Source organism: Anabrus simplex, chromosome 1 (genome assembly GCF_040414725.1).
Source record: "Anabrus simplex isolate iqAnaSimp1 chromosome 1, ASM4041472v1, whole genome shotgun sequence".
In the NCBI taxonomy this organism is placed as follows: Eukaryota; Metazoa; Arthropoda; class Insecta; order Orthoptera; family Tettigoniidae; genus Anabrus; species Anabrus simplex.
Window position 1 is genome coordinate 643,471,698 of NC_090265.1, and position 17,200 is coordinate 643,488,897.

General features: G+C 39.4%; 1 protein-coding gene across 1 annotated transcript in view; it reads left to right on the plus strand.

Annotated features, from left to right (window-relative positions):
* Positions 1–62: 62 nt before the first annotated feature.
* Positions 63–17,200, plus strand: part of LOC136857253 (nitric oxide synthase-interacting protein homolog) — a 41,229-nt gene continuing 24,091 nt past the window's right edge. The window contains exons 1-4 of the mRNA XM_067135750.2: positions 63–343; positions 436–646; positions 6,097–6,208; positions 6,842–6,947. Of these exons, the coding sequence (XP_066991851.1) occupies positions 471–646; positions 6,097–6,208; positions 6,842–6,947 (394 nt within the window). The 5' untranslated portion in view covers positions 63–343; positions 436–470. The remainder of the gene's footprint in view (positions 344–435; positions 647–6,096; positions 6,209–6,841; positions 6,948–17,200) is intronic.

Below are 17,200 nucleotides of genomic sequence, written 5' to 3' on the forward strand. Positions count from 1 at the left end.
TGAAGAACAATTGAAGGCACGAGAAAAAAGAAGAAGAACGAATACTGTGAACTGGTCATAAACTAGGGACGTCTTTCTTTCGCTTTGCTTGAGTTCTTTGGTTTGTTGGTACTCATTCAAGTTGTAAACAGCGACGTCTATAATATATGATAGATATTCTTTGACTGTATTTGATGTGAGATGTGGTCTCGGCGGTCTCGGCTGAAGCGAATGGCCGTCTGTTTGACATTTGGCACTTGCCTGGCATAGAACGTCAATATTATAGATATTTTAGGTCATTGACTAGGAATTCTGAAGAATTTCAACAAGTACTATATAGCCTATCAACAAATAATTTAGTCTAGTAAGTACAGTATTGTATGACTTGGAACGTGTGTGATGATATTGTTTGGTTTTCATAACTTGGATAAAAACTTAATCCAGTTTTTGTTACAGGAATTTATTTTGTATATAAATACATAGTTCATAAAATGACTCGTCATGCTAGAAACTGCACCGCAGGAGCAGTGTATACCTATCATGAGAAAAAGAAGGACGCTCAAGCCTCAGGTTACGGTACCAGTACCCAGCGTGTTGGAAAAGATTCTATCAAAGATTTCGACTGTTGTTGCTTAACTTTGCAACCCTGCAGAGATCCGGTTATCACGTATGTTACCTTGCAGCATCCATTGTATAGTTTAGTTTTAAGTTAGTGGAATTTGAAAGGTTACTGATATTATCAAGGGTTTCCCATATCCCATCCCAAATAGATCACAATATTGTCATGCCTACCATAACAACGGTTGACAGAGAGCCTGATTTTTTTTTTTAATATGGGGTGGATAGATCAATAGATAGGTAATTTATTTATCCTTGGCAAAGTTAGGGCATAAGACTGAGTTAAAATTGAAGTTTGTCTCATCCTAGAATTTTTTCTTATATACCAGTTCATTGCTCATTTGGTCAGTCCCAATATATGTCTAGAATGAACAAAACTAACCCGTATGGATTACATCATTTACTGTGAGTTCAGTTTCGCCACTTAAAAATCTATCCTTCAATGCGGCAGGTATCGTGCACGGAACGTTATGGAGTACTTAGGGTGAGTTCATGTTTGAACAACATTAGATCTTAAATATATAAATTGGCCATATGCCCATAGGAGTTCATTTCCATAATGTTCGCATAATTTGACTACGGATGTGCGTGTGTTATCTGGACATTTTCTTGAACTTATTTTGTACGTATGTGTTTACGGCTCAAATGTAATGGAGGTTCTGTAACTTCAGCTAATGAAGCATTTGTTGGAGTCGAGATCATGGTACCTGTAATAATTCTAATAACTTTATATTTTACTGTGTCTTGTCTCTTGTAGATTTGTAGATTACTCGAAGGCTTTCAATTTAGTGAACATGGAGATCCTAGTCAAGAAGGTGGAGAAATTGACCGGAAGATCTAACGTGACAACGCTTATATCAAATATATTAGCGGAAAATTATGTACAAATGGATGATGGGATAGACGTATCAGAGTAGATACCACAGAAAATAGGGGTCCTCCAAGGAGATCCACTGAGCCCAATCTTGTTTAACGCCTTCACATGCGATGTAGTGGTAAAGATAAAAGAAGTACTAATGCGAAAATGTATATCTGCGCGGATGACATGGCGATTGCTTCAGCGAACATCGATGAACTGCAACGAGCTATGGACTTACTCGTGGAATGGGCAGAAGAAAATGAAATCTGCATAAATGAGGACAAAACAGAAATGATGATTTTCAGGAAGGGTGGTAAATTCGCAGAGGCTGACAAAATAATGTGTAGAGGATCGCGTCTAAGAAGAGTAAACCATTTCAAATATCTAGGACTAACTCTGCAAACAAGTGGGCATTGCTTCCCAATATACATCAGATCCAGGATGGTTGCTGGATGGTTATACAGTAGAGACAGCTATGCAGCTATTTAAGGCAAAGGTAATACCAGTGCTGACATCTGGTCCTGAACTCATAGAAGAGTACCTTACTTATAAACAACTGGAGGATCTGGAGAAAACCAAGGCTCGCTACCTCAAAAGGGTCCTGGAAGTATCAAAGACAGCCCGATCATGTTTGGTATATGAGCTAACGAGGGAAACGTACCTGATAGAGGACCTTCGGAATGAGCTGATACTGCCAGTTAATGCAGCATACGAGAAGCTTCTGCAAGATCTGAAAGCCAAGAAAATGGAAATTTGGGATTCCTTCTACACTACCAAGGCCATGATGGACAGAAGGTGGATGGGTACAAATTACCAGCTGCGCCACATCGCTACAAGAATGGCGGTCCGTGGTTTCCATTTTAAGTTGTGCTCAGAGAAGAAATTCCACGACATAAGTGATCAGTGTGTGTGCAAGCTTTGTGGTCAAATCTGCGAGCAATATCATATACAGGAATGCTCCGAGAGAAAGTGCTCAATTAGTGAATTTGTGACTGATAGTGATCTCCGCCTGAACTAAGCAGGTGTGGATGTATATATGTCATTGTATTCTTTTTTATGTATTACTAGCTGATGTACCCGTACTTCGCTACCGAATTCTACACTGTATACCGAATTCTAGGTTAGATAGTGTACACGTTGTGAGCAAGATTGTATTAAATTGCATGGCTCTTAACGTTACCCTAGAAATGCGACGGGGAAGTCACCAAACATCTCTTCTCATATGAAGACTGCGTTAGGAAATTTTCATTGTAACAGTAGGCCCCGCTTCTATCAATCACAATCGAGTTGGGGAGTTTTCATTATAATTTGTAGGCACTCGCTCTCCACCTGCCTTTTTGCATCCTCAAAAAGACTTTCTTAGTAGTTTTTCCAACTGAAATGAACATAAGTCATTACAATATCAATAGGAATGACATGATTAAAAGCAATACTTTCATATGAAATACTCGATCAAATGAAAACCACACATTTTCTCACTTTTAATGAACAGGACTACACTGCTGACCTAAGAGTCCAAAGTTCCAGAGCTGGAATGACCAAGCCGCAGACAGCCGTGATCCGTGAAAACTCTTCGTCTTTTTTTCGGCGGTGGGTGGGTCGAATAGTGGAGAGTCCCAGGCCAAAAACTATGCTCTTTTGCTATTCCTAGGAGTACCCGTTGAATCGGAAAATCTTAATTCGCCACACTGGCGACGGAAAGAGCTATCTGACTTGGAGGCAAATTCTTCCTCCAAGCCAGAGGAGAAACCCCCTCTTTACTGCTAATTTGGAATAAAATGAACGTAAAATTTAATAAAAGTGAAGAGGAAGAAGCTTTTCTTAAGAAATAGCTCTTTTCAGGGTTGAATTTTATGTTATTTAGTGAATTGTGGTGCTATAATTCAGAATAGGCCTAAATTGTAATTGTAGACCAGGACATACTACTACTACTACTACTACTACTACTACTACTACTACTAAGTGCGCCTTTACCTTTAATGTGCACACTGCTCATTCGAAACATTGCGGCAGAGTAGAGATCGAATAGGTGAATTACTATGAAGAACCAGTGTGTTACGTACCAGCAGTATTAGGAAATGTATGAACCAGAGGAATGGCATGCTAAAGAAGAAAATTCTCTAACTCCCCAGCTATTTCCTGCTAATATTCAGTCAGGCTGTTATACTGGGTACGCAGTAGTAGTCCCATCTATCGGACTTAAGTGGCAGCACAAGAGACAAAGAACATTACAACAAACAATGGTCAATATAATATTATTGTTGATCAATGTTATGCGCTTTCGACATTGTAGGCCTTCACATTTAGTTTTCTTCCGACTCTGAAATACCACTCTTTTCATAGTCGGTACGGTAAAACTGAATAAAACAAAATGATCGGAAATTGTATTCTCTCTAACTTTTGTTATGTAGTACTTTTCGATAGGACCAATAAGATAGGTACTTAAAATTAAATATTTGATACTTTCCCCTAAACTACAATTTCTTCCAGGTGAATAAAATTGTTTATAGCTTAGACTGTACTGTAGTTTCTTATTCCCCGACTCTATATACCGATTTTCATTAAATTCTGTTCACCCATTTTCTCGCGGCTCGGCGTTGATATGGTCTTAGCAACAAAAATACAAATTCATGAATATCTCTTATTATCATAGCCGGTACGGTAAAAAGGTATAAGACATAAATGATGGGAAATTAAATGTTATATAACTTTAGTTATGTAATATTTATCGATAGGAGCAGTAATAATATAAATAATTGTGAATTAAATTTCAGGCCTTCCCCAAAACTACCATTTCACCCAGCGTGAACAAATTAATTTATAGCCTAGATTGTAGTGGTTCATCCCCCGACTTTACATACTGATTTTCATTAAATTCCCTTCAGCCGTTTTCTGTACATAGCCTACATACAGACAGACAGACAGACAGACAGAAATTACGCAAAAGTAAAAAGTGCATTTCCTTGTTACTGTGGACATGACCGATACAGAAATACCATTATTTCCAAATTCTGAGCAATGTACAGACAAAACTCTTATTTTATATATATATATATATAGAGAGATGGCCATTGGCTGCATTAAAACATTATTATTATTATTATTATTATTATTATTATTATTATTATTATTATTATTATTATTATTATTATTATTATTACTGTGTACTTTGACAAAATTCTGTTCTTCCATGTAAATTTTTGCACATTGTGCGCATTTTCTAATAATATATTTTAAACCGTATCATCTTGCGTTAGTCTTGCACATGTTGTGTTCCCCTCCATTTGTTATGCATCTCTTGCTGGATGCTTGTAAATTTCATCTAATATATTAAAATGCAGTTCCCTCAAATCTGTTTGACACATTGGAAAGCAGAGCTAGCTAGCAGGCCTACCTGAAGCTGATCACAAACATAAGCAGACTATTCTGAAGCAGAGCGTGCGGAGAAGGCACACAAAAGGAAGGAGGAATTCATAGTGACAGACTGGACAGAGAGAGAGGTACTGTTATTAGCTTAAAATAAGCTGATTCAATGTGTGGATTTGTATCGTTCATACAAAAAAATTAATTAATGCATCGATATAGTATATGCTTAAGTTCACAGCAAAAAGAGCAGAAGAAGGCCAGAAATGAAAATGGCTGAGTGGAGAGTGTCCCGGCCTGTGCACAGGACCCCAGATTAGATTCCTTGGACGGGTCAAGTGATTTTAATCGTAAACAGTTAACTCGCATGTCTTACAACGTGGGTGTTTGTGCTGTCCTCAACATTTTGGCAACTCATATATAGCACAAAATCTTCCACCGCACTACCATGCCGTTTTATGTAAACAGCAGGTGCTGTTAGCAAAGGTAATTTTCACTATTTCTTTCTTTATGTTAGTCTCCGTGTGTTTTACAGGATGGATTAATCAGCAGGAAAAATCCTCCTGGACCACAAGCATGAAGAATACTCAGACACACTCCTTTCAATATCTTCATTGGAGTAATATCATTAACGAGGTTGTAAATAAAGTTTACAGATCTCTTCATACTGGGGCTGTACCTTAATTAAGGCCACGGCCGCTTCCTTCCCAGTCCTAGCCCTTTCCTGTCTCATCATCACCATAAGACCTGTCTGTGTCGGTGCGACGTAAAGCCAATAGTAAAAAGAAAAAAAATTAAGAAAAAAATTGGAAAACCGTTGATAGGTTAATCCATCACATGCAAATCATTGATGATTGTTAATTTTCTTTTTATGAACATTTTCAGCTGAATTTTTATTAGCACTGTGTTAAAAGTTGAGACTGGCACTGCATTCTAGGGCTAGTGAGCCTCCCGTGTACCCGGAGGCCCCTGGATCGATTCCCGGCCAGTTAAAGATTTTTTTTTTGCTTTACGTCGCACCAACACGAATAGGTCATATGGCGAAGAAATAAAGTACTTTTACATGGATCTGAGGGCTAGTGATCTGGTGGCGAAGCCAAGCAAATTCATCTTGCTGATCATGTATTACCTCATAATCTGCAGGTCTTTGAACTGAGCAGTGGTCGCTTGGGAGGCCAAGGCCTTCAGGGCTTTTGTGTCATGGGGTTGGTTTGTTTGTTTATTAAAATGTAGATGTATATCTAATTTGTAATAATTTTCTCTGTTCCCATTTCCAGGCCAGATGGTTTCTTATTTGATAAAGAGGCTATATTGCAGTACATTATTACAAAGAAGAACGAATATAGTCGGCAGCTGAAGGAATTTGAGAAGCAGAAGCGTAAAGAGGAGGTAATAGTGCGCTAAGTGAAGAAAAATTGCTTGTGGAGGATACTGCATTATTGTTAAGGCTTATTCAGAATTCAGAGATTCTAGGGCTTCAGGATTTTGTCTTGAAGGAATTCTGTATCATTTTGTCTCACAACACTATTAAATGCCATCAGTCCGAGTCAGGATCAAACTCCTAGTTGTGAGCTTTAAAGGATTGTGCCCGAGCAACTGACCCATTAAGGCCACCTGAAACTAGGAGAATATTGCTATAAAAATTGAATGTTGGTAGCTGATTTTTTTTTTTTACTTTAAGCATACTTGGAGTTTCACATTACCTTCAATGTTATGTCATGAGCTATGAGATTTATTTTTGTATGGAAATCCAACCACTAGGACATGACCTTTCCACACTGAATATATTGGTTTCATTGAATAACATAGTTAGCAACAAAATCGCTCAGTTAGTTAAACTTTCAAATGATTTTGTACAATAGTTGGTCATTTCCCCTTTGATTTGAGCAATGAAAGGAAATGCATTGTTTCAGGTCTCAAGTTAACATTAAAATAGGCCTATACATTGTTTTCTGCATGCTAACCTGGTTTAATCTCAGGTTATTTCTGCTGAATATATATTGTAAAATGTGTTCTTTGCAGAGCGAGTTGGCAGAAATTGCAGTAGCTGAGAAACATAGCAAACTAAACAACTTTTTGAAGACAGAGAAGAACATTGTTAGCGCTCCTTTGAACGTGTTCAAATCAGGTATTGTGATAATTGTTTGGGGTATTCTTTATTGCCTGTATGCATGTCCTTTTGTCAGTAAGATTAGCACTGGGCAGAAAAAGATTTACACTAGTCTGTAATTATGTGTAAGAATAAGTTGTACAATATCTGTAGTCTGGTTTCAAAGATGGCCAACTCCATGTAGCAAAATTTTCAGGAGAGGCTAAAACTACTTTCACGTAAATGGTCTCCTTCTTCAACCGTTCCCTTTTCCAGATTCTCTCTGGGTAGGTTAGTGTATCAAAGCCCGCCCTCCTTACTCGATCTTTCCACCATTCCTCTTCTAATACTCTATTGCTATCGACTCCTCTATTTGCAATACGTCCACAACAGAGCTCCTCCAATCTCATTCTAGGCTGTCCCATAGGCCTCTTTCCACTCTCTGTATCCATGAATGTTCTCTTTGGAATTCTGTCTCCTAGCATTCTCATTATGTGTCCATACCATTCTTTGCTATATCAGTCTCTTCTTGAAGTTTACACACTCCCATGCTTCTCCTTATTTCCTCATTTCGTATTCTGCCTCATCTTGTCTTTGCCTGTATGCTCCTCAAGAACCTCATTTCAGCTGCTTGTATCTTTGGTTCCGCTTAGTCAACGTTCAGGCTGCTGAATCATAGGTCAGTATAGGTTTATAATAGGACGAGTATAAAACCTTATTGCACTTCATTGGCACATCTTTGTTCCATACAATGGCTCTCACAATCTGGTAGAAACTTGCAGACTGCTGTATTCTTAAATAAATTTCTCCATCCAAATTTCCATCTTATGACATCATGCTGCCCAAATATTTAAAACTTTTTCCTATTTCAAGAGCATTTCCTATTTTTATCACTCCCCTGGATTTTCTGTTACCTCCTATCATGATCAAAGTCTTGCTTTTTCACAGTACTAATCTTCATTCCAAAAGTTCTTATCTCCTCATTCCGTAAATCAATTTGTGTCTGTACTTCCTCTTCATTATCTCCCCAAACTACAATGTCATCAGCAAAGAGCATAGACTTTACTTGCTCGCCCATCATCTTCTCCTTGATATTATGTAGAATTCTATCCATGATGATAATGAAGAGTAAGGGAGACAATACACTTTCCTGTCTTAAGCCTGTCACAACTCTGAACCATTCAGTTTGACCCACTTTGGTTCTAACACAGCTTTTGCAATTTTGATACAATGCTATTACCATCTGTATTGTTTCATTTCCAATCTGTGCCTCTGTCAATGTTTTCCATACCAAATTCCTTCGGACACTGTCATATGCCTTTTCAGTATCTAGAAACATTACTACCATGTCCTTTCCATATTCCCAATACCTTTCCATCATTTGATGCTATGTAAATATTGGGTCAAATGTGGACCTGCCTCTTCCAAATCTATACTGGTGTTCTGCCAATGTTCCCTCTACTCTGTCTCTTATTCGTTTATCCAAGATTCTTTCAAGGATCTTAGCTGTAAGAGTATTAGTGTCAATCCTCTGTAATTTTCACATTGCTTGTCTCCTCTCTTGAAAATTGGTATAATGACCTCTTTTGTCCACTCTTTTGGAATATTCTTTTCTCTCCATATCACTCTGAACAGTCTATACAACCACTGTAGACCAACTGCTCCTGCTGCTATTATCATTTCTATGGTGATCTCATCAATATCAGCTGCCTTGCCTCATTTCATTCTTTTAGTGGCCCACTCAATCTCTGCCATGGACACCTTGTTTTCCTTATCTTCCACTTGCACTAAATCTGGTTCTTCGATTTCTCCTTGTACCAAGGTATTTTGCATGTTGTAAAGCTGTTAAAAGTATTCTTCCCATCTCTGCAATATAACCTGCTCCTGTGTCATCACATCTTCCTGTTCATTTTTAATGAAGTTAGCACCTTCACCTGGGTTTTTCTTCTTTTTAACCCACTGGAATAAGATCTTTTGCTTCTGGTTGTATCTTCTTGCAGAGGTTCAGTGAATTTTTGCCAGCATTTCTTTCCCTCTTCTTGAACCACCTTGGAGCACTCTTTTTTTCTATTGGCTTTATGTTGCACTGACAGATAGGTCTTATGGTGATGATCGGAAAGGAAAGGGCTAGCTAGGATGGGGAAGGAAGCGGCTGTGGCTTTAATTAAGGTACAGCCCCAGCATTCGCCTGGTGTGAAAATGGGAAACCACGGAAAACTATCTTCAGGGCTGCTGACAGCGGGGTTCGAACCCTCTATCTCCCAAATACTGGATACTGGCCGCACGTAAGCGACTGCAGCTATCGAGCTCGGTGGAGCACTCCTTGCAGTGCCTGTATTCTGTTTTGCATTCTGTTGTTCAGTTTCTCAGCCATCTTTTCCAAGCTTGTTTCTTTTTTAACTGTACCTTTTACCCTGTCATTCCACCAGGGTGTTTCTGGATCTTTCTTCCTTCCTGATACTCTTCCACAGGTCTTTCCTGCAGAGTCCACCATGACTGATTTGAAGTATGCCCATTCTTCTTCGACCCTTCTGATGTCTTCCTGTGGTATACTTGTTTTAATGTGTGTTTGGAACTCTTCATTTATTTCCTTCTCCTGCAATTTCCGCACCCTTAGCTTTTTCTGCCTAATCTCAGTCATCTTTTGTATCTTTCCCATCTTTAACTTGGCTATCACAAGTCTGTGATGTCCTTCGAAAGATTCACTTGGGAAGGCTGTTACATCTACCAACAGTTTCCTGTTACCTTTCTCGACCAAAATGTAATCTATCAGAGTTTTGATTTTGTTATCCCAACTATATCTTGTTATCTTCTGACTGTTTTTCTTTCAAAACTATGTGTTACCAATGATCAGCTAATTTCTTCTACGAAAGTGTATCAGAATATTTCCAGCCTTGTTTCTCTTCTCATATACAAATGGACCTATAATCTCTTCATCTCCTTTTCTTTCCTGACCTACTTGGGCATTCATGTCTCCTATGATCACAACTTGTTTGTCCTGTATATGGCCTTCCAGAAATTCAAGGTATTCCTCTAGATCCACAATCTTTATTTCCTGTTTGTGGAATATACGCTTGAATTATATCTGTTACACCAGTTTCAAGTCTCAATCTGACCTTAATCAACCTGTCATTTATGTTTTCCACCATTTCTAGGTATTCCTTTAGGTCTTTTCTAATTATGAGACCTACACCATTTTTTTCTTCTCTTCCTCCACTATAGCATAAGGTGTAACCTTTTTTTAGTTTCCTCTCACCTTTTCCTTTCCATTTGGTCTCACTGATTCCCAGCAATGCCATATCTTTTTCAACCATAAAATGTACAATTTCTTCCACTTTCCCTGTTAGTGTCAGTACATTGATGGTCGCTATCTTGATGTATTTGGTTGCTGGTTGCCCATTTCTCACATTTCTCCCAGCATTTCTTCCCACAAGAATTGCACATCGCTTGTGGAGAATGCCCTAGCATTTTCTGAGGCTTCAGTACACTTGTCATCATATAGGCTTTTATTACGATGGGTTTGCTACTCACAAAGGCATTTTAGAGCTACTGCCAGCCGAAACTCATAGCCTGCTCCTAATATGGGGAACAGACGCCTTTTGTAGCCGCTCCTCTGGAGTACAGACGCTACAGTTGATATGGGGTTTCAGTGGCATTTCCTCCACCGAGGGCCCATTTCCCTTCGATAAGGACATCTCCGCCATTAGCCGTTGGTCCTTATAGTGGGTCAGGCTATTTACCGCCACCCAACACTCTGCATGGAGACACTGGCTGTATGGTTTACTCCATTGCCGCAGATTAACTTGCCAGACCCCTCACATAGATGGTATTGTTGAAAAATTGTCCATCGATTATACAATAGCAATTCTGTAATAAAATCATACCTTTTGTCTATTTTAGTATGCTTGTAGTAGACACCAAGAAAGGGAAATACAGTATTGTTTTGAAAATCTTGTAAAATTTTGACTGTGAATTTGAGTATCGGTAGTTAACGTTATTCATTCAGTTGTTTTCTCATGTGATATATAATGGATGGTGGTATGTTATGTTCAGTCAGTTGTGATGAGTATACGTCTTGAAATATAGTTTACCTAACCACTACATGCTTTAAGAGATATTTACAGTTGAAATATGGACAATTGGATATGGCCGCATTATCACCAAGGTGGTGTCTGGCGGTGAGAGCTTCGTCAATAATAATAATAATAATAATAATAAGGCATGACTGATGTACCAGGCGTATATCGAAATTCTCCAAGTTAAATTACAAAAAGACTCAATGTATGGAAATATAATTTTAATAATACAAAACTGATCACATTGTAAATTATTACAAACAAAGTCTGAAAAATAACATCTTTTCAGTAAAACAAGTCGACTTAAATTTCATATCTTTCATTAGACGTTTCATTCAAACATTTGCATTCAGGTTGTGGATTATCAGGCATTAAATTGTTGTTGTTTATTACTTTTTCATACCACTTAACATTTTCAACTTCATTCCACTTCTCACTGTAGTGTTTTCCTAGTAATGCTTGCATGTCTTGAATCTTAGACATATTTACTTCTACTCCATAAGTTCATCACGATTAATATCTGTTGGTTTTTTCCCTGGTTTCATGGCAGACAAAGATTGATTGATTTCAAAACTATAGTTTTGTTCGTCACTGACACCTATTGTCTTTGGTTTCTTGGTCAAAAATAACTTATTGACATGCTTTGGTAATGCTCTATGGCAAATGAGCAACGTACGGCATTTACTCCAGTGCTAGTGCTTATATATGTCCGTTTCAACGTATTACAAACGTTAAGAGAGTGCTGGAACTCATTGTGCAGTGCTTGTAGTTCATTAAAAAAATACCAGGTAGTAGCACATCATCGGAATCTAATTCTATCATTATACTAAGCTTGTACTACTGAAGCAGCTTGATAGCCACGTGGTCTCGTGTGGCCGACGACTAAAGCCAATTTCCACAAAATGCAATTTTTTCGTTTTTCAATGATTAGTATGTATGTTGTGTTTCATAAATGTATCATGGTATGTGCGAATACGTAACTTTTCATGCTTTTAATATGCATTGTGAAAATTTAAAAACTGAAAGTAGAAAAAAAGTTTTTTTTAATTTATTTATAAAAGTTAGTGGTTTTGCTCCAATTTTGAAAAACAAGGTATGCATGCATAGCTCAAACATTGCTGAATCCAAAATAGGTTTGTGACTGTAAGTAAGGTTATCAGTTATTTTTGTATAAAAATGTGAAAACGTACTAAAACGCTCAGTCCAGAGTGTAAGATCTAATTTCATTTGCTCAGTCTTCTTCTTCTTTTTTCTCTTTTGCCTTTATGCCCTCGCAGGCGTCAGGTCTGCTCAGTCTTTAGTTTGTTAATATACGCTCTAGCTTTCACCTTCCATTCTTGATTGGCCCAATCTTTTCCTAAAAGTTTGACCTTCCATGCTTACTAAATTCATGATACTCTTGAAGCTGCAAAATTGTATCTTTTGTCTTAATACTTCTTTCGATTGGCCGGGCTGAGTGGCTCAGATGGTTGAGCACTGGCCTTTTGACCCCAACTTGGCAGATTCGATCCTGGCTCAGTCTGGTGGTATTTGAAGGTACTCAAATACATCAGCCTCGTGTCATTAAATTAACTGGCACGTAAAATAGCTCCTGCAGGACTAAATTCTGGCACCTCGGCGACTCCATAAACCGTAAAAGTAGTTAGTGGGACTTAAAGTTAATAACATTATTATTATTATTATTATTATTATTATTATTATTATTATTATTATCATTACTTCTTTTGATTGCACCAAAAACTTGATCACTTGGCATATAAGAGTGCCCTGTGACAGAAAACACAAGTTTAATTTTTTTAGATCAAAGTTTTTGTTCTTTGTAGCCAAACAATGCACATTGTTAACAAGGTTGTATTTTTACTTTGGCCTGGACACCCATCTGCCGCAAGCCATATAGTGTCTTTGCCTTCAAAATGTTTTAGATTTACACACAAGTTCCTCAAATACTACAGACGCTATTTCGTTTGAAGACGAAATTGATACATTCTCTTTACATAGAGCTCCAGGTCTACTAGAACAGTGGTATTCAAACTTTTTGGTTGGCGTACCCCCAAAATCCAATTATTTTACCTTCATACCCTCCCAAGTACGAGTATATTGCAATTATACCAGCAATAACAAATGATTGTTGCTGTATCCTTATATACCGGGCGAGTTGGCCGTGCGCGTAGAGGCGCGCGGCTGTGAGCTTGCATCCGGGAGATAGTAGGTTCGAATCCCACTATCGGCAGCCCTGAAGATGGTTTTCCGTGGTTTCCCATTTTCACACCAGGCAAATGCTGGGGCTGTACCTTAATTAAGGCCACGGCCGCTTCCTTCCAACTCCTAGGCCTTTCCTATCCCATCGTCGCCATAAGACCTATCTGTGTCGGTGCGACGTAAAGCCCCTAGCAAAAAAAAAACTGTATCCTTATCTTCCGCAGGTTATCGCACTTGTTCAGGGTCCCTGCACGCACTGAGGCATGAGAGAGTTGTGGTCAGTGATTTAAAGTCGTATGCCCTTCCTGACACCACAGAATTTTCAACTGAAAATCACACCTCAGCAATACCAGGAAACACGCCACTGTCACTGCGATGTCAGTCAAGTAGCTAAGCCGCTACACCACCCTGTTCCCCATTAATAACAATAATGTATATTTATCATCGCTGGGGTCCTTTGCAGAATTGTTGAGTGGTCAGCAATGGCCAGAAAACTGTTCCTGGCAATTTTATTGCTGAATGATAGCCCAATTATTCGACCATCGGAGTCTTCTATTCCCTTCTCCCACAAACCTGCTACGCAGGCGTAGCAGGGGAAGAGGTGATACTCCCAGGTGGTGGATAGGGGGGTCCTAACCGGCTTGCCGGCGGACTTGAGGGAAATAAAATACCTCTCGCGGACCAAACACATACCCCCTGTGGGTGGGGGAGGCAGACGAAGAATTCACCCACGGTATCCCCTGCCTGTCGTAAGAGGCGACTAAAAGGGGCGACCAAGGGATGATCCAATTAGAACCATGAAACTACTTGTAATTAGTACCATCACGCAGGGAACACCATGGGTTGCATTTACTTGCGCGTAGTACCACTCTGTTAGGTACACAATAGGTTTGTGATTAGTAGCGACAGTTTGTGAATCAGGATGGGGGTCCTAGAGTACCTGTGATTCATACGCCTATAAGAGCGACACCATGGTTCTGCCCTACCTATGCTCCGTTCCCACTATGTCAGGAATTCAACGGGATAGTACGGGTCCCTGTGGTTAGTCCATTATGTGAGGAACGCCATGGGTTTGCGTTGCCTGCAAACAACGCCGCAATGTGCAAAACACCATAGGTCTGTGTTACAAATGCGCATTACACTACCTGTGAATAGTATCATAATGTGTGGAATACCGCGAGTCTCCGCTACTTTTGATTAGTACCACAACATTACACATAGCATGGTTCTACTTTCCTAGAGATAAATACCATTATGAGGGGCTGACGAGTTGGATTTTGGACCCGTTTCGACTATAGGCATAATCGATTCAGCATCGTGCTATACAAGCAGTCCCTTGGTTGGTAATACAATTGTTTTGTGCCAGCTTCTGTGCATGTGAGGCACTGTGGGTCGGATCCACTGATCGTTTTAAATTCATATACCTCCATCCATTCATTCTTCGTCCTGATGCTTTGAATTCTGGTCAGTGGAGGATTTTGGAATTTTAAGTTGTCATTTCATTTCATCTCATTCTGCACCATTAAGGGCCGATGACCTCGATGTTAGGCCCCTTTAAACAACAAACATCAATCAATATTCCCTTCTCAGGCAATGCGGTAAGCCTTCACAAGGCTAATGGAGAAACGTGGTTTGAGTGGACTTACAAGATTTTCTTTGCTTAGCAATGATACACACACACACACACACACATGAATATTATTAATGCAACAATTATTATTGTACTGTATACACTCCTGAAAAAACTTGAAGTGAATGAGTGGATTTCGAGACAAAAAATTAAAAAGAGCAATGCCGTATGAATGAGCATTTTTACGTACCTAACCAGTGGGAGGTACAAAAGGACACACATTTTAAAATGAATAGTTCGGAAAGGCGACTCTGTGTAGTGGTAGACAAAAATACTAAATCAAAACAAGGTTGTTACGAAAAATGAGCAGGCTCAACTCTTTTCTGAACTGCTCACTGAAAAAAGAAGCTACGATAAATTTGTGTACACCGGGCGAGTGTGACGTATGGATCATGGAGTTGTGAGTTTGCATTCGTGAGATAGTGGGTTTGAACCCCACTGTCAGCAGCCCTGAAGATGGTTTCCTATTCCGATTTTCACACCAGGCAAATGCTGGGGTTGTACGTTAATTAAGGCCACAGCTGCTTCCTTCCAACTCCTAGGCCTTCCCTAGCCCATCATCGCCATAAGACCTATCTGTGTCGGTGCAACGTAAAGAAAAAAAAATGTGTACCCTTTGAGACGACCTCGCATACCACACTTTGAATACCACTGTCCTAGAACATACAGAAACCACTGTCAGATTATAGCAGTGAGTTGCTACCCTGAGCTAATAAAGGAAAGTAGCAATAATCATTTAAAGGAAAGGATAGCGTATTTATTGTAACGATATATCTGGTGTACTTCATCTGAAAATGAGTCTTCTGAGCCAAATGATCGGGATCTTTTATTGACTCGTGCAAAATACACTTAGAGTTCGCTTTTCTGCTGGATAGGTTTATGCCGCACAGTACGGACATATGGGCTAGAAGCACATACACTTTTCTTCAAATGACAGACGAACTAACTTTGTTACTTTTAGAAATTAAATAAATAGAAATAGCTTATAATGAACACAAAAGTCTATTATAATCCGTGTGTCTGTGACATATGGCTCAAGGACAAGGCTACACTAAATTTCCAAACTTCTTAAGAATACCGGTATGTTTGTTTGGTTTTACGTCGCACCGACGTAGATACGTCTTAAGGCGACAATAGGCTAGGGCTAGGAGTGGGAAGAAAGTGGCCGTGGCCCTAGTTAAGGTACAGCCCCAGCATTGGCCTGGTGTGAAAATGGGAAACCACGAAAAACCTTATTCAGGGTTGCCGACAGTGGGTTTCGAACCCACTATCTTCCGAATGCAAGCTCACAGCTGCACGTCCCTAACCGCACAGTCAACTTGCTTGGTAATAGGATATTCAGCCACAGATTAATATTACAGTCTCGTTCTTTTACGACTACTCATGGCGAAGAATGTTTTATAGTTCTGGACAATAGTAGCATTAATGTTCTCTATTTTGTTTAGAGATTTCTGGCGGGCGAGTTGGCCGTGCGCGTAGAGGCGCACGGCTGTGAGCTTGCATCCGGGAGATAGTAGGTTCGAATCCCACTATCGGCAGCCCTGAAGATGATTTTCCGTGGTTTCCCATTTTCACACCAGGCAAATGCTGGGGCTGTACCTTAATTAAGGCCACGGCCGCTTCCTTCCAACTCCTAGGCCATTCCTATCCCATCGTCGCCATAAGACCTATCTGTGTCGGTGCGACGTAAAGCCCCTAGCAAAAAAAGAGATTTCTGGTGTTCTATTACAAAAAACACATTAAATAAATATGGTGGGCAGCGAATCTGATTCGTTCGGACATTGCGATTCATTTTCACTAATACAGATAATTTTGAAGATGCTTATAGCATAACATATAGCGAGACAAATGCAGGTATTGAGACGTACTGTACTACGAGTAGTTCTTACACATTCTACTTTCCTGTTGTATTCCCCGAGTTGTCTCCAGCCATTCTGAATGGCCATCACCAATTCTGATGCAACTGTAGCACTTATTGTACAACATTTTGATCTTGCCAATAAGGTATTCTGGTATAGCCAGTTTTTCTAGGCTTCTGCAGATGACATCTTTTGGAACGATGTCATAAGCCATTTCCATATTCAAGAAAACCACAAATAGGTCTTTTCCCTTTTCCCATTACTTCTCCATGAGCATCTGCAAGGCAAAGATCAGGTGTTCTAAGGTCTCAGATAAGGTCTAACCCCATGTTGTTCTTCCTCTAAGATGGGTTCTAATAAGGTTCGGAGTATAGCTTGGATAATCTTTTCCATTATTTGTCATAATACACATTGTCATTTGCATACGACACATCACAGTAAAAACCACCACAAAAAGCTCAGTAGCGAACACATCCCTCCTCATAATGTTGGTGCCAGGAAAGACATCCAGCCGTAAAACTACTGAAC